The sequence below is a fragment of the Mycteria americana genome, chromosome 7, assembly GCF_035582795.1.
Source record: "Mycteria americana isolate JAX WOST 10 ecotype Jacksonville Zoo and Gardens chromosome 7, USCA_MyAme_1.0, whole genome shotgun sequence".
NCBI classification, from domain to species: Eukaryota; Metazoa; Chordata; class Aves; order Ciconiiformes; family Ciconiidae; genus Mycteria; species Mycteria americana.
In genome coordinates, this window is record NC_134371.1 from 36,400,456 (window position 1) to 36,423,581 (window position 23,126).

General features: G+C 41.8%; 1 protein-coding gene across 1 annotated transcript in view; it reads right to left on the reverse strand.

Annotated features, from left to right (window-relative positions):
* The window catches only part of HMCN1 (hemicentin 1), a 203,021-nt gene extending 180,857 nt beyond the window's left edge, over positions 1-22,164 (reverse strand). Inside the window, exon 1 of the mRNA XM_075509138.1 lies at positions 21,864-22,164. Coding sequence (XP_075365253.1) covers positions 21,864-22,164 — 301 coding nt within the window. The remainder of the gene's footprint in view (positions 1-21,863) is intronic.
* Positions 22,165-23,126: the final 962 nt, after the last annotated feature.

Sequence of the window (23,126 nt, forward strand, 5' to 3'; positions counted from 1 at the left end):
TCTGTAGCTTTAGACTTACTTCATCCTTTGAAGCTGGGAGCCTCAAAAACCAGAACTTGTCCCCACAGTAGTCACACAATTAATCTCCGAAAATATTTGTTAAATAAATCCCATTGTGCAGAAGCCTCTGATTCTGACTGTGCTGCCAAGGATTTGGCTGCAAGCCAGACATGTTTACTTATCACTTTGGAAAGAGAATCTGCAAATTCACTGACCCTGTGTAAGCTCCATGTACATAAACAATCCCCCAATTCATGTCTAAGCATCATTTCTGCTGACAGTCATTTGGTGTATAAATTTGAGATCTGACAGCCAGCAAAACACCTTATAATATAACAACATAATTTTAAAAATCAACTGAAAAAAGACTAGAAGAGAATCAAAGCTGGAAGAGAGTCATGCACTTGTTCAGAAAGCACCAATTTCAGTTTTCTTCTCCAGCTGTGAAACAGCAGCTCTGGGGTTTGATCACCAACAGCTCAGCCATGCATGCAGAGCATGTCACAGAAGGAACTGGAGGCAGCAGCTAGTGAGCCATCTCAGTGCGAGTTAGCTCCACTCAGGAGTCAGCATCCTAAAAGTGCATCAGTCACTTTCTTCTTCATCCTTCAGACTCTACCTAAAATCTCTTGGGCATGATAAGTTTTTCAAAGTAGATGATGCTGCCCTTAATAGGCTGAAGGACATTGCTGGTCTCTCCACAGAAAAGATACAAACACAAAGATTTCCTAAATTGTATGGATTAAAGCTGAATAGACTATCAATGTTTGGACTCCACTAAAAAAAAAAAAAAAAAACCACCCCACCAAAAAAACAGACTCTCAGCTTTACCTGTTACCCCTTCCCACCCTCTGAGCAGGTAAAGCAAGAGCCTTTGCTAACCACGAGCAGTACTACAGTGCAATGTCTTCACTCCCTGTGTAAGCAGCTACCAACTCAAGGAGGCAGCCAAACCTGCAGGTTTGGCTCAGGATAAACTCAGAATTAAGCCACCAGAAGTGTTTTACAAGAAAATAATTTTAAGGCCACAAAGCACAGCTCACAAAAATAACAGAGATACATCTAGTTTACAGGGACTGGCCCTGCCACTTGACCTGCAGTAGTACTGAGATGCCATCTGTAAGTCCCAGAAGTGGCATTTGTTTCCTTTTCACTGGCAGCTCACTTACAAATAGACTGCCTTTTTGCCAACTCTTCTACGCAAGCAATAACTCTAGGCAGCTCATTACAGCAAGATTCATGTGAGCTTAACTGGGTAGCTACAAATCCATCCAGATTTACCCACTCTTATCTGCACACCACAGTTCAATGCAATTGGCTGTGGGTAGCAGCGTCAGCAGGAGCAGAACCACATTCTGTGCAGATTTCTATCACCCCTTTGCAAGGGCTCATTGCCCTGGCACTGACCACAGGGAACATGACATCACAGATCCAAATGTGCGGTGGGATGCCTGAACAGAACAGGAGGTTAATGGCTATAGGAAAGCTGTTTCATGGCTTTGGTAGAAGAAAAAGGAAAATGAGAATATTTCTGCTCTTGATGCAGGTTTGAGTATTCAGTAGTTTTTAGGAAGCTGTAGAAGAGAGGGCAACATTAAACATTATCTGTGGATTATAAAATTCCACTGAGTTTTACTAGTGTAAAAATGCAAGCAGGCTCCAAACTAATTCAAAAAGCAGATGTCAGGAGGGAGGAGGAAAAGAGATGAGAACATTAACTTTTTTTACCCTAAACAAAATAGTCGTCTTCATTTCACATGAGCATAACTTAAATTGGTTAAACAGGAATACATTATGCAGAAACTTTGTTTTCTGTTTGCTCATCTTTTAAAATTTGTTTGAAATAATGCCTATTTTCTGTCTATTTATATTTAGACAGAAGTTAGCTTAGACTAACTCATTTGCCTTGATCCCTGTATTTTCCAATTCCACCTTCTGTCTGGCCTACTCCAACAGGACTGGGATGTACTCAGCTGACTACTGGAAAAACATGGAACTCACATGGAAATAAAATAATGAATCGCTAAATAATAACCAAAGTTACTCTTAAAGAATTATTAAATTTTTTAAAAGGAAGCATTTACCATGATTATTGTTTTCAATAAATTGTTCAGCCTGTTTATACAACACAGAGCACAAAGCTTTCTTCTTTGGAGAATTTGGATCTGTGGCCTTGAAGCCATCAAGCTCCAAAAATCAATGCTACAACCTGACTTGTACTGTTTATGTAGGTCAATCAAAAGCATATTTTCTTCCAGACACAATGCAGAACCTGAAAAACACTCACTCTCTGAACATGCAGGTGCTTTGAAATCCATTCTGACAATCCACATTGGGATATTTAAGTGGTAACCACTCCTCTGCCAGAGTCAAGATAGGTGAAAGGTGGGTGCTAATTTCTTTGTTGCTGCAGCTGGCAGCCAAGTACATTAACTGAGGATGCCACCGGTGAACACTGAAAGTGTGCTTTTAGTGCAATCCGAGATTTTTGTCACTCACCATTGCTATTGAGGAGAAATAAAGGGGCTCACAGGCTAATCTGCATCAGCTGAGGTTTGCTCTCAATTGATGGTGTTTTCACCTGCCCTGTTATCCAAGTTTCCCACCCATATGAACTAGCAAAGAATTGAATGGGTAGGGGCATAGTTGTGGTGTTTATTTCACATTTCCCATGGGCTTCTCATCTCTCATATTCTTTTGTCAGACTGACACAACACATCTAGTCTTCTAATATCATTAAAGCTTAAGACATTCATTTACTAAACAGCAGCAGTTGTTCTAGATGTTACTATGGCAATGTCTACCTTCAAGTAGTTCACTACTACTGTCTTATTAGAGTTTGCAAGTGAGCACTCCTCAGCCTCTTCAGGGCAAAGTCAAGTGGCTTAGCATATAATATGGAACAATTTTTAAAATTATGAGAGCTTGATAAGATTCCAGTAGTGTTGTCTACAAACAGAGTTTGTTACCCGGTGTGCAACACCCAATATCACACACAGAGCTGAGATATCAGTTTATTCCAAGTTTTGCACGAGACCAGGTAGTAGGTGGTAACTCCACAAAGCTAGCACACCAATCGTTCGAACAGGTTTGATATTTATACCGTTTAGTTATACATATGCATAAGTGATTACATGAAACAGTTTCTTATTGGTCTACTTTTCCGTACCTTACTCTTAAAGCTACCGTACTACTTTTATGTTGCATGCATGCTCAGAGATGAGGGGTCTCTACTTGGGCCGGGGTCTCCGGCTCAAGGGGTGTGGTTTTTAGTATTATAATGAGAATAGTTCATGTAAGGGCGCTTCTTATCACACTTCTACTAATGAGGTCAGATTGTTGCAACAACATCTTACTCAGCTCACATCTTTCTTCAGGATGTGTTTCACTCCCAAGGACAATAATTCTTGATTAGATGTTCCACATTCCAGTATGAATCCCCTTTATCAGCTTTATGTATGCCTCGGCCTTCCACCAGCTCTAGTGTACTTCTCACATCCGAATCTTCCCATATAGCTGTACAATACTGAATACCTAGCTGTATAATACTGAATTTTAATTGACTCCATTTAATTGACTACAATTGTGCTAAAAAATAAAACTCATCCAAAACCTCTACACCATTAAAAATAGGAAAAAGAATAACTTTCAATAGACTGTATGAACCAATAACTTCAGTGGCCCAAATTGTCACACAACACATGCCACTCATCTTTCTTTAAAGAACAAGAGCACTAGATATACATCTCAGACAGAATATATTCTTCTAGCTGAAGCCAGTCTTAAAATAGATTAATCTTGCCCTTATAGATTGGATTCTCTCTTTGTTCTGGTGTGGGCTGCTTAGTGCTCCTGCTGCAAGGTCTCTCTGGCACACCCCCAAGTGCCAATCTCATGCCTGATGTCCTTCATAGGCAGCAAGACTTAGGAGTCCAGCCATCCAGCAACTCAACACTGAATCTTCAACCACCCATTTCACCTCCACTTACACACTTTTCCAACAAAAGGCCTGCTAGTGATGAGAGTTTTGGTTTGCTAGTTATGCTGTCCAGGCACGACCTAGCTGTAAAGCAAGGAAGTGCAGTCCTAGAAAAGGAACATCTTAACCACAGACACTTTTAAACAGCATAAGCAGGTCAGTTCTCAGAAGAAAACATACTTCTGAATGCCACCCCTTCAGTGGGACTTCACTGCCCCATGCAAGTCTCAGGCCTTGGGGCAGCACACAATAATGGAATAGCTTCTCTTCCTCAAAGAGCAGACTCTTTAGAAGGCGGCCTCTGCCAACCTCCCTTCTGCTTTTGAACATCTTCTCAAGAACTTTCTCATTCCAGCCATGAGGCTCCCACCAGTGACTGCCTGAGAAACCAGAGCAGTTCTCCAGCCCGGAGCACAGTCTTTTCTAAGAAGAAAGCACAGGTATACGAAATGATGGCTGTGCTACAGCTACTCACAGCTTCTCATTTATGCCTTATTTCTTGCATCCAAAAGAAGGCTCAAAACCACAAAAAAAATATGCAGTTCTTAATGGCATTCAAAAACCAACATGAAATTCCTACATACATTAATAGTCAGGCTAACTTTCCTGAACACTAATGCCAAGGAACAAAGACTGTAAGTGCATGACTAACTCTCTTTAAACAAAAGTCTGTTGTGCAGGATCAAGGAACCATCTGTTTTTACAAACTGCCCACTGGTATAGTCATGGTGGAGACTGTCACTACATGGAATTTAGGAGAGATTCAGGTACAGACATGAATAATGATTCAGTCTCTGTGAAGCTTTCGTTCAGGTTTCTGCAGTACAAAATGCCATCCAAATTATTAAGACTGTATCACTCAGGTTTAAATCACTAGTTCTGCCAAAGATTCTCTTTGTTGCCAGAGGCAGATCTTTAGGGCCTCACTCAGAAAAACACTTAAGCATATGTGAAAATCATATCAAAAAATCAACAGAACATATACAAAAACATTCTTAAGTGTTTTGCTTAACTACAGACAGAGTTTGTTTGTGCCCAAGGTCTCCACACTGTGAAGGAGGTGGTGTTTCCCTTCTCCCATCCTTTCTTTATCCCTAGAGTGAGAGCTAGATATTCTGGGCAGGATATCATCATATGAAGGCAGAGATACTGTAACAGTAGAAGTCCAACTGTAGAGACAATACAAATGTTATGGATTCATTTCTGGTATGATTATGTGGACCAAGACCCCAGTTAAACTATATAAACACAGATAAAAACACTCCAAACATCTAACCTTAATAATAAAGCCAACTGAACTCACAGAATAACCTAGCTGAAATTCCAGATGTCCCTCACACATGGTAAATTAAAATACTCTGTAATAAAGTTCAGAGTACACTTCTACAAAGCTAGCGTCATGTCAGGAAATGTAAACAAGAACAGGAAAAATTTAATACATCTCATTCTCCAAAGCCACATCTCGCATTTACTAAGGTCTTTCAAACATGTGATGTTGCTGATTAACAGTAATGCCTTAAGGCACAACCTTTTTCCTTTTTCTGATCTTCAGAGTTAAAAACTGCTTTGGAATGTCACCAAGGCATACAATTCTTACTCAATGATAACGTCGGAGAGCACCCTATAATTTAAAACACCACACTTCTAATTGACAAAATTGAGTCAAGTAGGAAAAGCATGATGAATTCAGATCCTACCCTGAGTACAATGAAACTTCAAACAGTGCTGAAAAAATGAAAAACAGCTAGGCTAATAAAAACCAGACCCAGCTTAAACATTCTTTCATCGAGTAAATTTCACCTACATTGTTACTCTTGGAATTTGGGAAAGTAGGAGGAGCCAGCAAGGTCTGAAGAGGAGATGTGAAAGGATATTTGGGAAATACATAATATTTAGCAAATTAAGAAAGCAGACAACCAAAGCCAGACTCTGACCTCAGTTATACTGGTGTAAATCCAAACTAACATCACTGAGTGTAATGGAATTACTCTGGATTTACTCCATGTTAACTAAGATCAAAACCTATTCAATGAGACAGAATATCAAAGTGGAAAAAATGGCTTTTCTATCTACACAATGGGACATTTCATTGCAAGTAACCAAGAAACTGTTTAATGCTATGTAGCTACAATACAAAAGGTGAGATGGGCTTGAGTTATCACATAAATATCCACAGCCAAAATTTCTAAAGTTTGAAAGGTTTTATGCACTTTAAATCTGCCTCTAAACAAGCTTTATGCAAATTAAGGAGTTAATTCAAAACATGCTTCAGTTACTTAAGGCTTTTCTTGTTTGCTTGTTTCATCTCAAACCATACTTTTACAAGACTCATCCCCATGAAGTAGGCATGCAACAGCATCTAAGTTGCTTCCCTCATGCCCTTTACAGAAACAAATTCATCCTCTCATATCACTTGCTAAGCTAGAGCTCCATCTCCATAAGCTACCACACACCTCTACACTGTGGAGTATTTCTGCGCCTTCCCCCTAAAACAGAAGGCATAGGTACATATCAGTATAGGTGGCTATGCCAAACCACAAGGAGCTTAAAAGATTTGCTTGAAGTGATAAAATTGCCAAATTCTTTAAAATGCAATTTAGCCAACATTATTTTTATCTTCATATACCATGGTTCACTTTAGGTAACAGAACGATACTCAATTACACTTTCAAGGGTGAGGAAAGGGATGAGTTTTTACAGTAGTAACACAATCTCTGCTTTTCTCACCCTAAGCATGAGCAACAGCAGTAATATTTAGAACAAAGCTTGATACACAAAGCAGCCTCATTTTTTTCTCCCATTGTCAGTATTCACAGAGACTATCTAGATTTGCACACACACAGATCCTGTGTAACTCAATCTTTCCAGTTCAAATCAGTTCACTACCGCTAGGGACACTCATTCCCTTCCCACTACAGCTATACCAGCTGAACAAGCTGCCAGCCCTGTTCTCCAGAACCATTCTAATGCAAGTCATCATCTCCTCCACTGGGCAGCAAAGCAGTTCATGCACATTCTTTCTAACCAAGCTAGCAAGCTCAAAGAGTTTCAGCAGTCTCTGCTAACCTGGACCATTTTGGAATGAACCTAGAATTGTGAAGCAGCACTCACGGCTGGGGATCAGAAAAGGCAATAACCTCAAAGAAGAGGGAAGCAGATAGTAGTGCAGAACAGTAACTTTTTCATCCAATACAGCTACACCCTTAAGAAAATGTACGCCCACAGATTCAGCCAAAATTTCAGAGAACAAAATATCAGAGTCCATTGGTCCAATTCAGACCTAGAACAAACTCTAGAAACGTACTCACACGCATGGCCAATATGTGAAGTGAGAACGATATACATCCCTGCTACCACCCTCATTCATGCTAAGGCAAGCATCAGCCATCAGACACACTGAAAGCAGCAAGGGAAAGATTTCTCCATCATCTCCTGCACAAACCTATTTGTGGCTAACACAGCACTTCTTTCAGAGCAATAATATGTTGCCTTTAGCAGCAACACATTTCATCACCAGGAGCCAGTCTGTATATGCAAAAGATACACCAGACTGCCAAGAAATCTTGAGGTAAGGGAGGGGAGTGCTGAGAAGGGATGCTGAACCTCTGAGGGAAAAGGGTCAATGGAAACTTTGAGGAAGGGATGGACTGAAGGCAGAGATGAATAAGATAAAAAGATGTGGGAGTCCGACAGATTAGAAAGAAAGGAAAAGGAGTAAACATTTCAGGGACAAATAAGTGATTTGTGGCTTTGTGGTTAACACAGAGGACTGTGACTCAGGAGTCACATGAATTCCCTGTGCTTTGATTCAGCTTATGTAAAATTTAAAGAGGGAAGACATAACCAAAACAAAACAAACAAAAAACCCCACTCATCTGAAATGTCCTAGGACACCAAGACGTAGGTTTTTAAGTCATATGTTGTTAAATCAGGAAGCAACACTCCTGGACAAGCATCACTGCCTAAGCACCATGTTATATTCTCCAAATGCTGTAGGAAAGTATGCAAAACGTTATCGCAACCAGTGCATACCATGTCTTGCTTCAGCAGGCTACCAGGGGCTATGCTAGGGCTTGGCTTTGCCTGTGCCACTTGCTGGGGGCTAGCAGTACTTCTGGTACTCAAACTCTTGTAAAGACAGTGATGCTAAAGATCTCTAAAACCACACTACTATTGTGTTGGTGCTATACAAGCTAAGTAACATAAAATGGAAAAGAAGTGCCACAATGCAAAGTGATTTGCCCACAGATTGGCAGCAATCATAGTCTCTCTACCCAAGTGTTCCAGCTATTGCTCTTTTACTTAAAACCATGTGCTTGCCTAACCTTTTCACCTATTTACAGCCTAAAAAACTAGATCTGACACAGCAGTTATAAAGTCACAGTTTCTTGAGGATTTTAGTAAGTAGAAATATAAATTAATATGGGGGCATAAAAGAAACCATAGTATTCCTAGGTGGTCTAAGGCAGAGGACTTCATTTTTCCTGCATAAATTTCCTCCTCTTCTTCTATTGCTCAATAAATTATAAGTGCAAAAGCATACTAGTTCAGTGAACTAACTAAGACCTCACTAACTAAACAAAAAGCTTTGTCCTTTGGAAAACAGACTCGGACATACCATTGTACAGCTTAAGAGAACTCAGGAAATGTTTCAGTGATATTCAGCATCCCCAGAGACACTTAACTTCATCTCATGAAAATACACTGGTGTCCAAAGCATGAAAATTACAACGGCTTCCTGCTTACACCACCCACCCCCCCAGGCTATGAATCTAATTTAAACAAGATGGCAGGAATCCAGCAGCAACTTATAGTCATAGATTAGAGCTGCTATCCTGAGCAAACAGTCCAGACATTTAGCTGGGACTATGGCGACACAAGACATTCCTTCATTTTCATTTAAATATGCAAACCCACCCCCGCTCACTCCACTTCAGCAAGGTTTTTCCAGTCTGAAAACCTGGAGTCCCATTCTGCTTTTGGTTACATCTCATCGCAGACAAGCTCTACTGGTTTATACTTCTCCTCTAGTTATGAAGTTGATATTGGGAATTTGGCTCTACTATATATCAGACTACATTAAATTGTCTTTTAAAGCTGTCTTCGTATTTTGTAGTCCTATGGCTGGGAAAAAACAGCAGACGAAGGAAGCATTACAGCTCCAGTGAAAACACTGAAGCACTCAAATATAGAGATGAAGCTCACTCCCTCTCAACTGCAATTCTGCAATAGGCTCTGCACCATGAGGAGGACAGCTGTCTTCCTCAAGAGCTGGCTCACGCAGGCACCTTGAAAGAATAGTTTAAAACCCTCTCTGCACAACGCTCACACATCCAAGTTTATTTTGGGAGTCCCATTATGTTATACACAGGCTCTGAACACTTAAGCACTTGATTCATTGTACCCAATATCACACACTAACTGTTGTATTACCAAGAGCATATGGTAAGTAAGCTGCTATTCCAGAGCGAACAGATGAGACTGCTAATAGGGATACATTACTGAAAATCAGTTCAACACTTCCAATTATCTTTCGTTGCATGTGATGTATGTGATGTTGGGTTGGTGTCTGGGAACATGTCATTTTCAAATATGCATATATTTTACCAGTAATGTTTTGCAGACTGAAATCTGTGGCTAAGTATATTGTAGGAGAAGGGCTACAACTTGAGCAGAGCTGGAAAACTGCACACAGTGTCTCTGTGAAGAGGAGTACCAAGGATGCCAAAGAAAATCAAGATGGAAGAGTACATGGGATACAGAACAATAGGTTAACATATCTTCATAAATACACACAGTCTGTTTACATTTGCAGTACACATTAACAATGTGCATCACAGCCCCATTTGTGGCTTATCCCCACAGAGATTACCAGTCTCGTAGCTGTCAGTATTACTCCGTTAGCTGACACAGAAAGGGTCTCTGCTGAACACCCAAGGTTCAAATCCTGCTGACAACCTGTGGTAAGGGCAAATGAGGTGTAAGACATTCTAACTAGGCATCCACCGACACCCTCCACAAAGCAGACCTGCAGAAGTCCCTCAGTTTATGCAGCAGCTGTGTGCACAGGCTGCTCTGAGCATTACTCAGTTTTAGCTCAAAATGCCCTACTAGGGGAGGTTCTTCAGCAGGGCCAAAGGTCTGGTTCAGATCAGAACTAGGGAGGACATCATAACCTATTCCCCCATGTGAGCTAGGCTCATCTGAGCACTCAGTAGCCATATGGTAGGATGACAAACAGTATAAAAATAAATCTCAGGGACTATTATTTGGACAGTCCGCCCCAGAGTGGGAAAAAGTCAGAAAGCAGAGAGCCTCTCACTTGACTTCATACCTCTTAAATTCAAGGCTTCAACTGAACTAACCTTTGCTCCCTCTACAGCCAGTGAAAGGAAATGAGACCTCCAAAGAGTATTTAAAAATTCACAAGCAATTAATTGCTCCATAAAGGTGTCAATTTCTTTTTGTGAATTACAGAAAGAGCCTTTGGGTAGCTAATCTCTCAGCTGAGGTTCTTCAGTTAAGTACCTAAAGTGAAATGGGATGAATCCTGTCCTTAGTGTCACGGCTTCATGTATCTTGAGATAACACGATCCCATTCAAGTTCTTCAGGAACATGAAGTCATTGGGCTTCTCCTCTGCCAAAAACAGGCAAAGGCTCAGCTCTCATCTATGGTTACAAAGAATAGGTTGCACATGTTCTTCAAAAGGCAACAAGAGAAATTTAACCATAGACCAAGGGATATGCGTGACCTAAACTGCTCTGATCCCACTTAAAAATATAACACTGCAAACTATCCCTATTACAAGATGCAAATCTTGGACGCAGAGTTCACCCAACAACAACTGCATAGCATGAATTCACAACAGGTTTAACTGAAGGATCTCACAGATCAGATCTGAGAGCAACACACCTAAACCAGGAAATCCTAAACACTGGCAACAGTTATAAAAAATGAATTATATTCAACAATGTAATTGAGGGGTAAAACACATTCTCCCTGGCAGTAGTAAAGAAAGCATATAAAGCAGCCAACCCAGAGCACATTTCATTAAATCCATCCTATTTCTTCTAACAAAACTGTTGATTATCAAGGCATGGTGAATGAGCTGATCAAGTAACACCATCAGCCTCTTTCAACAGAGAAATTGTTTTGCCATTTGCAAACTGAAAAACATATGTTCCCAATATTTTCTCTGATGTATGTGTCTCCTTCAAAACCAAAGCCCACAGTATATGCCAAAAACCAAATCACTGATTGGAAAGATATATACCAACTGGCATCTGAGGGCTTTCTTGATCTAAAGGGTTCCTCCTGTCATTCTTTAGGCCACATTCAAAATCAATTAACTAAATGAAATATCTGCTCCTTTTCCTTACTCCTTAATCCAGCTTCTCCAGATCCTCAACTGACTGAATTGAATCCACTCTAGTATAAATTCCAAGCAGCTCCAATACACACACAAAAAGCATAAAGCACAGGTCAGAAAGACTACAGACACACATACCTCAAGTTCACACAGCATAACGGAAATAGCTCTGAGGTTCCTAACAAGTTGGTACAGCAGGATGAAGAATGTCACAGGCACACAACAAAGCACCGACCCAGTATAAACTCATTTTGCTCGCTGTTGGTTAAGAAAAGTTCAAACACAATTTGTACCACAAATGGAGTCCCATCCCTCCATGCCCCCCTACACAGGAACAAGTATTGTTTAACCTCCTGCAGTTAACATGCAGCTCAGCTCTATATCACATGATATAGAGCTTTCAGAAAGCACGTGAAAATGTCCCTGTACCTGATCCGAATCAAACTGGTATTGCTGGATGGCAGTGCAGCACATGGAGCAAGGATTAAGGATCACAGAGTCTCAGTTTCAGCACCCTTCAGTTCTTGGGGTTTCTTTCCCTTCATTCTCCTCTGAGAACTCAAGCTCCTCTCTTCAGTAAAGGCATTCGCTATTAATTCCCCACCACAGGAGGCACTGTTTTTCACAATTATCTTCTAGCATTGCCACTTTAAAAGAGCAAGGTTGGTATTTCAAGAGGCAAATATTCTCTGCTTAGCCTCCTTGTCAACTTTCCTCTGTATATTTCACTGACAATTCACCTTACAATGAATACTATTGCTTCAGTTAAAGTGAGATAAAGATGTATATAATACTTATGCCTCCTTATTCATTTCATTACTGTGCATTCTCAGAAAATAACTGTTTTCTCCAGATGAGAAAGAGACAAAATATATCAATCTCAGGGAGGGACAGCTTAGTCATAGCTTAAAAGCACTTGAGGATCTGCATCAAATATCTGCTTTTTATAAATAATTAGAAATTTTATTTGTGGCCATTTAAACCAATTCAGTAGATGCATACATCATCAGAAATTTCTCTTATCTTTCCATACCATAGAGCTCCCATCAAGACTCGTAGCCAATGCGGCATACTGTTAAACAATTATTGCCATGAATAGGATTAACTTGGTTTCTATACATGACCTTGTGTGGAAACACAAACTACTGCAACTTTTGAGAAATAAATTGAAAGTGGGGGGAAGAAGGGGGGAGGAGCATGGAGGAAGTCAGAAGACAACAAATTCAGCTCTTACACTGTTGGCACCTACCTTCTCCCCGCTGCTCCCAGTTATCAGACATTGCTACCTTAGATGAGAGCAACTACCGTTCCCTGCTTCACAAGGAGGAGAAAGCGCAGTCCTCAGCTGCCCAGGCAGGCAGAGAATACAGCTTCAACAGACCCTCCTTCCACACAGCATTTCAGAGGGATTAAACCATATTCACTGCTTGGGTAATTCAGGACATGGTGAAATATGCTGTGCAGCCACTTTTTATCTGGGGCAAGGTTTCAATGTTTTTTCAGTTTAACTAGCACCAGCTCGATCACTTTCTAATCTGGTTCAGTATTGTGTTATATTTACTTCAACATGGAATATTTACATCTGGATGTTATATTTACTTGTAGCTGGAAAGCTGCCCAGCAGAGAAGGACCTGGGAGTGTTGGTTGACAGCCGCCTGAATATGAGCCAGCAGTGTGCCCAGGTGGCCAAGAAAGTCAATGGCATCCTGGCTTCTATCAGAAATAGTGTGGCCAGCAGGACTAGGGAAGTGATCGTGCCCCTGTACTCGGCACTGGTGAGGCCGCACCTCGAATACTGTGTTCAGTTTTGGGCCCCTCACTACAAGAGAGACACTGAGGCCCTGGAGCATGTCCAAAGTAGGGCAATGAAGCTGGTGAAGGGTCTGGAGCAGAAGTCTTATGAGGAGTGGCTGAGGGAACTGGGGTAGTTTAGCCTGGAGAAAAGGAGGCTGAGGGGAGACCTTACTGCTCCCTACAACTCCCTGAAAGGAGGTTGTAGAGAGGTGGGGGTTGGTCTCTTCTCCCAGGTAACAAGTGATAGGATGAGAGGAAATGGCCTCAAGTTGCGCCAGGGGAGGTTTAGACTGGATATTGGGAAATTTTACTTCAGTGAAAGGGTTATCAAGCATTGGAACAGGCTGCCCAGGGAAGTGGTTGAGTCGCCATCCCTGGAGGTATTTAAAAGACATGTGGATGAGGTGCTTATGGACATGGTATAGCGGTGGTCCTGGTAGTGTTAGGTTTATGGTTGGACTCGATGATCTTAAAGGTCTTTTCCAACCTATATGATTCTGTGATTCTGAGATCAATTAGCACATAGTTAAAGTAGCAGAAATAATGAGGCAGCAACCTCTAATGGGAAGGCAGAGACAAATCTTTCTGTGCAGAACAGCAGCAGCTGAAAGACCAACCAGAGCTTCATACTGTCACGGTGTGGATTTGTGCTGCTCTTTAAATGTGTATTTTGTGATGTATGCCTACACTTCTACACTGATGTCCCCGAAAACAGTAACAAGTGGCTTCTCAACAGGTTCAGTTCACCGCACACAATCATATCTGGAGTGGAAGTTACAGAACCTACACACCACCCTTCCCTTCTCAGCAAGGTGTGTGATCCTCCAGCAAAGCCTACATTTTGCTATCTACTAGTCTTCAGAAAATACAATAGTAGTAAGTGATATGAAGGCAAACCTACTATACTGGGAAGTGAAAGAGTTTTTCAGGTGTATGGAGGGATAATAATAATAATGTAAAGATTCTAAGGCAACTGCTAGAAAGCTCTCACATTAAAACCCTCTGTGGGAGTGAATTTAAAACTCTGTACTGTTATTTGCTACATTGTTGCATACCTCATGGTTGAGTTTGCAATGGCACTGTAATAGTGACTGCTATTTGGATACACGTTTTGTCCCTCTATGTAAACTCCAGAAGCTATAGACAATGGGCGTACACTGCTAAACAGCAAGCCTCATTTGCTAACCAGTAATAATTATTGGGACAGAATAACACTGGGATGCATTACTAATGAGCTACAGAGCTTTTCACATAATTATCACCACTTGGAGCCGGGGATAGCAAAACAAAATAGAACAAGTAGCTTCTGTATAAGTTCAGTAGGCAACAATTTCAAACATAACATGACAAATAATTCATAATGCAAAGCAGAAAAGAATGACATATTTGAAGCATCATCACTTTTTTCCTAAGGAAAAGACAATGTCCATTGTATCTTCAAGTAAAAACAGGTATAAAATCCTTTCCCTTGCAAAAAAGATTCAAGAATCAGTGGGAAAATTTCCCATTGTGCATAACTCTGCCTGTCCAGCCCTGAAGGTAAGATAGCAGAAAAATAAGTCGTAAGTGATGTTCTAATAGGCTTTTGGATGATGTTACATTTCTGTGCTGTCTCAAAGATTTTGGAGCTTCTGGCACTGGCAATGCTGTCTTCTGTAATCTATAAAAACAGCCACTTTTTGAAGGACCCCAGATAAATCCTTCCAGAGGATCAAGAAAACAGCCAGGTAATCACGTAGAATTGATTTTATAGATATCACAATGTCTCCATTAAGGACAACAATAAGGTTTCAAAACACTCATCGCACATACGGTCAGTACAGTTATCATAGAAGTCTGAGATGGAAAAATACCTGTAGGTTCTTCAGACTTTATCCTTATCAACTCGGAGATGTTGCCTATTATATAGTCACTATTATGTCGCATGATCACTATTATGGTGATTGTCATTCAACTGATGACAGTAACAATAAAACTTAGTAGTAGTAACAACAATAAAGAGGCGGTATTTGAGCCTTAAGGAAACAGTATTTCCTGCTGAAATTGTCAATGGTGAAATAATAAGTAACACTTCAACAGTTATAGCACAAAAGGGCAGATTTAACAGTTTTTATGCCCAGTTCTGGTTATCATTTGTCTTCAGACATACCTAGACAGCACTGAACAGCTGTAAATTTACATTGCATCTCCTAAAACTGAAAACTTGGACATGCACTCATTACTGCTGGCACTGTATATCTAAAGAAGTCCAAAATAAACCAAACCCCAAAAAACCTTACACAACCTTCAGCTTTTCAGATGGGATTTTCAGAAATTTCTGGGGCCAGCAAAGAACACTTCTCTGAAAGATCAGCTGTGACAACTTTTAACTTGATATTCTGTGATGCATCAATAGAGCTACTGCACCAGAACAGGGAGATCAGACTTGTTAAATTAGCACTTTTTTTTCCCACTTTGGATTTTGGGAATAATATGAAACCCACTCAACTCTCAAGATAAGAGGACTATTTGAATTAAGTGGAGAGAATAATTTTCTTTGTCTCTGACCTTACTCTTACCAAACAGAGTTGGGGCAACTCTTCTCTTTCCTTCCTATAAAAAATATGGGATTTTGATGAGTACCCAGTGTTTGCAGAACATTCGCCCACAGGAACCTCATTGGCAAGCAGTTTATTCCTCCTTGCCAGCCTAATAATTTGTCTAGTTCAAATATTAGACAGCTTTCAAACAGTTTTGCCTCCTGAGGAAGGTAAGGAGACCCACCTAATGTGGGCAGGAAGAGCTACTGCCCAAAGACAAGCAGACCTTCCCAGAATCCACCAAGTCCTCAGTTCTTGATGGGCAGTTTCTCATTTCCATCTCACTGTGTGGTCTGCAGAATACATGATTGACATGAGGTCTGTCCAAGATGCATGCACACAGCAACAACCCACTGAATCTTTCTTTCTTAAGCAAGAGATCTACTGTAAAACACTGGCAATATCCTCCCCCCGCCTCTTCTCTAACCCTAGTTCCATCACAATGTACTCAAAACTCAATTAAAAATCACTGTATTACACTCGCACAGTGCTGAATGTCACCTTCTGAAGTCCTAAGGAAGTTTATACCACACCACAACATGGCTTATAACAGACCAACCTCAAGTAAGTGTTAGTACTTACCCACAAATGCCATTACACCAACAGGTCTACATGACCCCAGAATGAGAACTGCAAGGTAATGGCACACTGCAGGAGCTTCCAGACTTTTCTTGTGCTGCATCCCCATCCCTTGTACAAACACCACTTCTGTGGTGCTGGCAAACTCAGATACCATTACAAAATACCACATTTCTCTTAAACTTGCCCTCCCTGCTTTGGAAACTACTGCCATACAGTTTCTCCACAGCCATGTTCCTGTTCTTTAGTAAAACTAATACCAAGTCTCGAAGCATTTCTTCCCCCTCCCAAAGGAACCAGAGGGAACCCTGAAGACAATGACCTTCTTCTTCAGGCTATACCAGAAGGACCATTCAACTTCTCCCAACTAGGAAAAGGTTTTGGACAACTGATTTATATACATTCAGCCTTCGCCTGAAAACTTTAATAGGCACCCATAAATCTGAGAGTAAAGCCTGAGGCCAAAGATACCGGACAGAAGTGACAGAAGAATGCAAAAGGGTAAGTGCAGGGCAACATGCTGGAGAAAAGCTATCAGGAGAATCCGATATAAGAAACCTGGGCAGTGAAGAGGCAGTGATACCGTTTATCTGCAGATACGGAAACGACAAAGTGGTGGCTCATATTGGGAAGGCTGGCCATGCAGCCACAGCAGTTGAATTAAAAACAGGAAGAATTTCAGCTGTGCAGGGGTAGAGGTTTTATTGCTATGCTCAGGGCAATTTATTCTTCACCACTCACAAGTCTTCTTTTTTCCAAGGCAGAAGTTAACACGTAAAGGAAAGCTTATACTTCTCCATTTCTGCACAAAGCTTTCCATCTCTCTTTATTATCCATTTGTATAACCACAATACTTTTTGTATCAGGAAGTATGAAAAATTTTAATTCCATTAATAGCCTAATTTTAATTGCTTATGTTCCTCCTCTGGAAAAAACATTATTTGTTCTTCATTACAACTTCTTAAAAAAAAAAAAAATCAAACCTGCAAAAACCAAAGTTCTCAGACCTTTCATAGACCTTCTGAACTTGTTCCAAGCTAGTATGTGGCTCAGCAGCCTAACCATTGTTATGGATATAGCATTGCAAGCCTGTTAAAGAAAGGAGGCCCCAGGTTATAAAGTTAAACATAATTATGTGCCTTTACTCCATGATATATTCAGAGCTTTACTCTCAAAAAAAAGAGGAGTGGGATCAAGGAGAAAAAAAACAATTTATTTCTAGTTCTCCTACACATTTACTATGTGACCCTAGGTGGATGACTTAAGTTCAATACTATTTTCCCATCTGAACAAAGCAGTATTCTCACACTCTCCCTTTTCTCACACAGGCAATATGTTGCCCATCTGATTTGTAAGAAAAAGGGTTAGGAGATGCTCATACCAGAGATTTGTAGACATGCAGAGTATTAACAGGCAAACGTCACCCTATGCACTAGGAAGTCCAGAGGTTATATATTCCCTTCATTTTTATTCTAATTAAAATATGTTACTGGAGTTTGGTCTATAAAATAGTCATTCACACTAAAAGGGATGCTTGATTAAATCATGCGGAGTCAGAGTTATTACTGGTATAATTCCATTAGCTTTACAGAAAAATACTAGGGATGAATTTGTCCTCTTAGGCTTATTTTCCATTCCAAAATTCCTTAATGGCATAAAAAAAATTGAAAAGCTGGCCACAGATGTTAACTAAAGACATTCTGAGTCCAATCCCATTTCCACAGGATACAATGGGAGTTAGTTAGTAGGAAATCAAGACCCACAACACGCAACTACAAAAGCATTTGCTGATCTTAAGCTCTAGCTCCAATTCAAAATTTTCCTGTGCCAACTCTTCTTAATTTGGGAGGTTTTTTTGTTTTTTCAGTTTTTCCATTGAACACAAGTCTGGCAAGAGATTCTTTTGTCAACAGCCCTTTTTGCTATCTACAAAACTTCTGTGATCATGTTTAGGCATTGAAAAACCACAATAGAAAAATTCCTGTAATCTGTTAAAGCATTGCACATGCTTACACACAAAGCAGAATCCAAAACAAAAGGCTTTTTCAAAATTGAGATCTCGGCATACCACCAGATGGTACAGCAGTATCAGAATATGAAACCCATTACAAATTTTTTCTGTAGGTCATAAGTCTGGGCTATGCCAAAACCTCAGGTTTGATACTAAACAATATACTTGTTAATTATTACCATTTTACCAAAATACCATTGCAGTAGTCATAACACTACATTTAAATCTACCATCAAAGACCACAATGTGTTGGCATATCACAATGCAGCATAATATGCAGCACTTTGGTAACAATGTAGTCCAGTAGAATATAAGAGGATTTTTAAATAACTCAAATTATTTATAATTCAGATGTACCTTGTATAATTCAGATGTAATGTCAGATGTCAAGAACTCTTCCAAGACAGATTCTTGTATGGTTTTGGTGAATACACTCTCCTTGTCAACAACTCTTTATGGTACTTAGAAAGCGCTTGAGCTGTTTCACTAATCAGTACTAATCAAGCAGTACTGCAAAGTGAATGACTGGGGCACTGTTCAGCATACACTGTGCAACATAAATTAGGAAAACAATGGAGTTAAAAGCCAAATCGACACCAACTTTACATTGTAATTACCTATCAATAAAGAGTCTATCTGGATCAGGACAGCTTTATACAAAGAAAAGCTCCTTGGAGCTGAGATCCAACTATATGTTGCACTCCTTGTGGAGTCCCATTTGCCTCAGGGACCGCAGTACCTCACAAAAAACATCAAGAAAATTTGTCTGTGGGGCAGCTACATATAGGGCTCTTTTTTTGAAGAAAAGTTATCAGTTGAGCAAATAACCAGAAAACTTGGGGGGGGGGGGGGGGGGGGGGGGGGGGAATAATCTCATGCTCATCAATTTAGTTGAACAGTCTTCAGAAAGAACACCACTAGGTAAATGAATTGGACACTATGAAATACAAGCCAAGTGATATTTTTTATTAGATTTTTAAGAACATTTACTTCTCTATAGATTCAAAAAAGATGTTGAAGAACTGGTCACAACAGTATTTCTTGCATTTTCTTTTCGAGTGCCTAGGCTTGGTCATCATCAGATGTAAGATACCAGACTACCAGCAGTCTCAACTGCTACATCTAGAAAATTCAAGACATTGGATTGACATGCGTCCTTCCAACTAAGAAGGACATAGAGAAATAGTTTTCAGAAATTAAGACAAAATTAAGTTAAAATTATACATTCTCCACTTTCAGACAGCTTTATGACCTCACAAGCTATCCACCACGCTAAAAAGTAAGGCTCCCTCTGGCTGTGCAGGGAAGTTGGACTTCCATATAGAGACATGTAACAGGATACACCAATATATGTTTGCCAGCAGTTCTTTGTTGTACAGGTCAGCTCTCTGCAGGCTGAAGTTTCAGTTACTCTACTGAATGAAATCGAACATTTGCCAAGGAAAGGGATCTCCTGTGGAAAGAGAGGGAATGGGGGAGGAGGCAAGGAAGCAAGAAGTCTGCGAGGGAAAAAAAAATGTGAATCAAGCAGAGGAAGGTGGCAGTGGATTTGCTGTTAGTAAGGTATGTACAGAGCAAGAAGGTGGTGGTACAGCAAAGCATGATTGAAAAAATCAGTCTAACAGAAACAAAGACCCTGGAGACCCAGTGGAAGCGAAAGGGTCAGGGAGATGGGAGAAAAGGAATGAAAAGGAAAAAATGTGCAGAATAAAAACTGAATGAGGAAGATAAAACATGTGGGATGAGAAAGAAAAAAGTAGCTATTGAAACAAAGGATTTGAAAGTGGCCTGTGATGAAAGCTAAGTGTTGGAACTACAAGCAATATAAAAGCTGGAAATTCTTTCTACTGAGGATGCACAAGAAAAAAGGACCATCCACACAAATCTGCAAACTAAGAGTGCGCCATTCAAGATCATCTTCTTGCTCTCATGGTTGGTGTAGATACCCAAGCCCTCTGAAAGAGAGAACTATCCATTCTTATAGTGAATCACTTCGGTGAGCAGAAAGGGAAGATATATAAAGTGTGATCATGGAGAGAAAATCAAAACAAAACACTCCCAACCCATCATGTTGATTTTCTGCCCCATCCAAGGAGAAAGAGCTCCAAGGAGAACTACCAGCTTGATTTTCCAAAAGGATATAAAAGAGTTCTAGGCTCTACACTTGACCAAAATCTTTTCCTTCTTGCTTACTTCTGTGGCCTGATGCTTTTTAAGTCCCATATATGTTTGTTCCATAAAATAACAAAAAGGTAAAGGGGGGGGGGGGGGGGGAAGTGACACCAAAGGTGAAAACAATAAGGTACATAAACAGACCCTTTTGTGATAGGACACTCTGATACCACAATGATGGACTCTTTATAAGAATAAAAACAGAGAACCTATACAAGCTTATAGATAACGAAACAGCAAAATTTGCAAAGAGAAGTTTTTCTCTACTTTTCCAAGCATTTGGTTTAAGATATTTATAACATAGCAAACACGTGTCTTGTAGGCAGAAGTATCTATGACTGGGAGGAAATAGAAGGGGTGGTCTGTTTTCATTTGATGACATCCCTGCAAAAATTGAACTCTTAAGAACTGACTTCTAGAATATCATATTCTGAGATATTCCATGGAAACTAGAACCAGGAATGTAATTTTCAAGGGCTTTTTCCCACTCTTTGATTTTTTTTTTCTTTCTTTTTTTTTTTTTAAAGGAGGTTTTACGGCATAGTACAGCACACATCACCAGCCTGGGGCATCCTGTTCCCATTTGCTCTTCAAGTCACCAGAAGATATTTGACAAGGAAAGAGGAAGAAAGCCAGAGAAAAGGGATAGGAAAGGAATAGAAAACAGATGCTGAAAGAAGAGAATGCACAATGTACAGCAGAAAGAAAAAGAGGTAGAATGAGGGAACGAAACAAGAATCCAAATCAAAAAACACACCATGTAAAGCTTCTGGATCATTTCAGTGCAAGTTTCTGAATGTGAATGTGGGACAACAAGACCAGAGGAAAAGTGCAACTATATTATGTATGTTCCTCAGTGTATTCCCATAGAAGGGCATTGAAAAAAAACTCAGTAGCTTCATTACTAGGAGAGAACATCACTGAAGATACTCCAGCTCATACTAGAATTATTAAGAGGAGTATTTGATCCCCTAAACTACTCTTTGGCACATACAGTGAACTTGGAGTCCACTTCAGTTTATCCTGAAGGCTTTTGGGAGGTACTGGCATTTGTCTGCACGGAGACAGGGAGGGGATTCAGAAGACGTTACTCGCTACTGGCAAGTTACTCCAGCGGAGAGACCCGTGTGGCAAGCACGACTGAGATGTGACAGAAATACTTACGCTCCAGTCCCTTGGAAACGCAGGAAATCCAACCTTTTATAAAAGCCAGCCCTGAGCACGACCTCCTCTGCTGGCCTGCCCAGGCTCCCTGGGTCTCCTTCCCGCCCCCGAGCCCACCTCAGCGTGTGCCGCGCTTCGGGAGACGGCGGCGGAGCCCCAGCGCCCCTGCCCCGACCCGGGTCCCTCCTGGACCCCCCAGGGAGAAACCCCTACCTGGATCGTGGAAAGGCACCAACGCGAAGTTGTAAAGCGGTCTCTTGGGTCTTTTTAGCGACGTTTCCAGGATCTTGGACGCCCCCTCGATAACTTGCACCAGGTCGTCGTACATGGAGCCGGTCACATCGAACACGAACGCCAGGGTGGAGGCTCCCTCCGGCACCGCCTCGCCGCCGAGCTCCCTCTGGGCGCCACGCTCGGGCGCAGCGCGGGGGCACAGGGCGAGCAGCAGCACCGCGCTCAGACCCGCTCCCCACGCTCCTCTGCCCCCGCGGAAAGCCATTTTCCCCGGCGGCATGCGCAGCTCCCGCGGCGGCCGAGAAAGGCACTTGCAACGCCCCGCTCGGAGGAGCGCAGACAGGCGCCCACCGCCCGCTCCGCTCCCCTCAGTACAGAGGGCAGGAAGCGCCGCAGCTTTTGTCTGCACGCGGCTGCGGCCCCGCTCCGCCTTTCTTATCGGGCAGGGCTGGGGCAGCGCCGCCCCGAGGGAGAAGGCAGAGCCCCGTCCATGCCGCGGGGTGCGGGAGTTGCGGCGTCTGCGGCTGCTGCCTCAGGAGCCTCGGCTGCGGACTGAGGCGGCGCCGGCCCCGCCTCCCATGGCCCGCCGCGGCCCCTGCCCTCACCTCAGGGCCTCGTCCCGCGGCGACGGTTAGCAGGGCGGGCTGGAGCCGGTGCCGCCCCTCGCACCTGGCCGCCTGCTGCCTCCCCGCTCTGTCCCGAGCCGCCCGCCCCGGCCCCGGCGGCCGCCGAGCCCCGCGGGGGAGCTTCCCTGGCGGGAACGGGGCGCCGGAGGGTGAGATACAGACCTGCCCATCACGGATCGGGGTCTATGCCCACACCTGCCGGGGAGGTAAGGACGGCGGTGCTGACTCGAGCTCATCCCTCGGAGGACAGATGAGCGTATTTACTGTTTTCTTACTATAAACGCTTGATACGAGACTGAAATTGCTCCTACGTGCACTGCTGCTCTGGTTCTCTCACTTCAGTTACACTTCCACAACTGCTACCTGAAGCCCAGAGGCTGGACCTCCCGAGGCCCCTTCCAGCCTCAGTTTTTCCCAGTTCCTATGAAAGTATTCTTACAGTGACTATTAAAGTGGGTAGAAAAGACCCCAAAATGTGATCAGGACCACGACTCCAGGCACTGGCAGTCTCAGACGGAAGAAAAAGACTGGACAATGAAGAAAAGAAAGTGGCCAGAGTGGTGGTTTAACCATGCTCAGGCAATGGAAGAGATTAAAGGCTATATGTTTCAGAGCT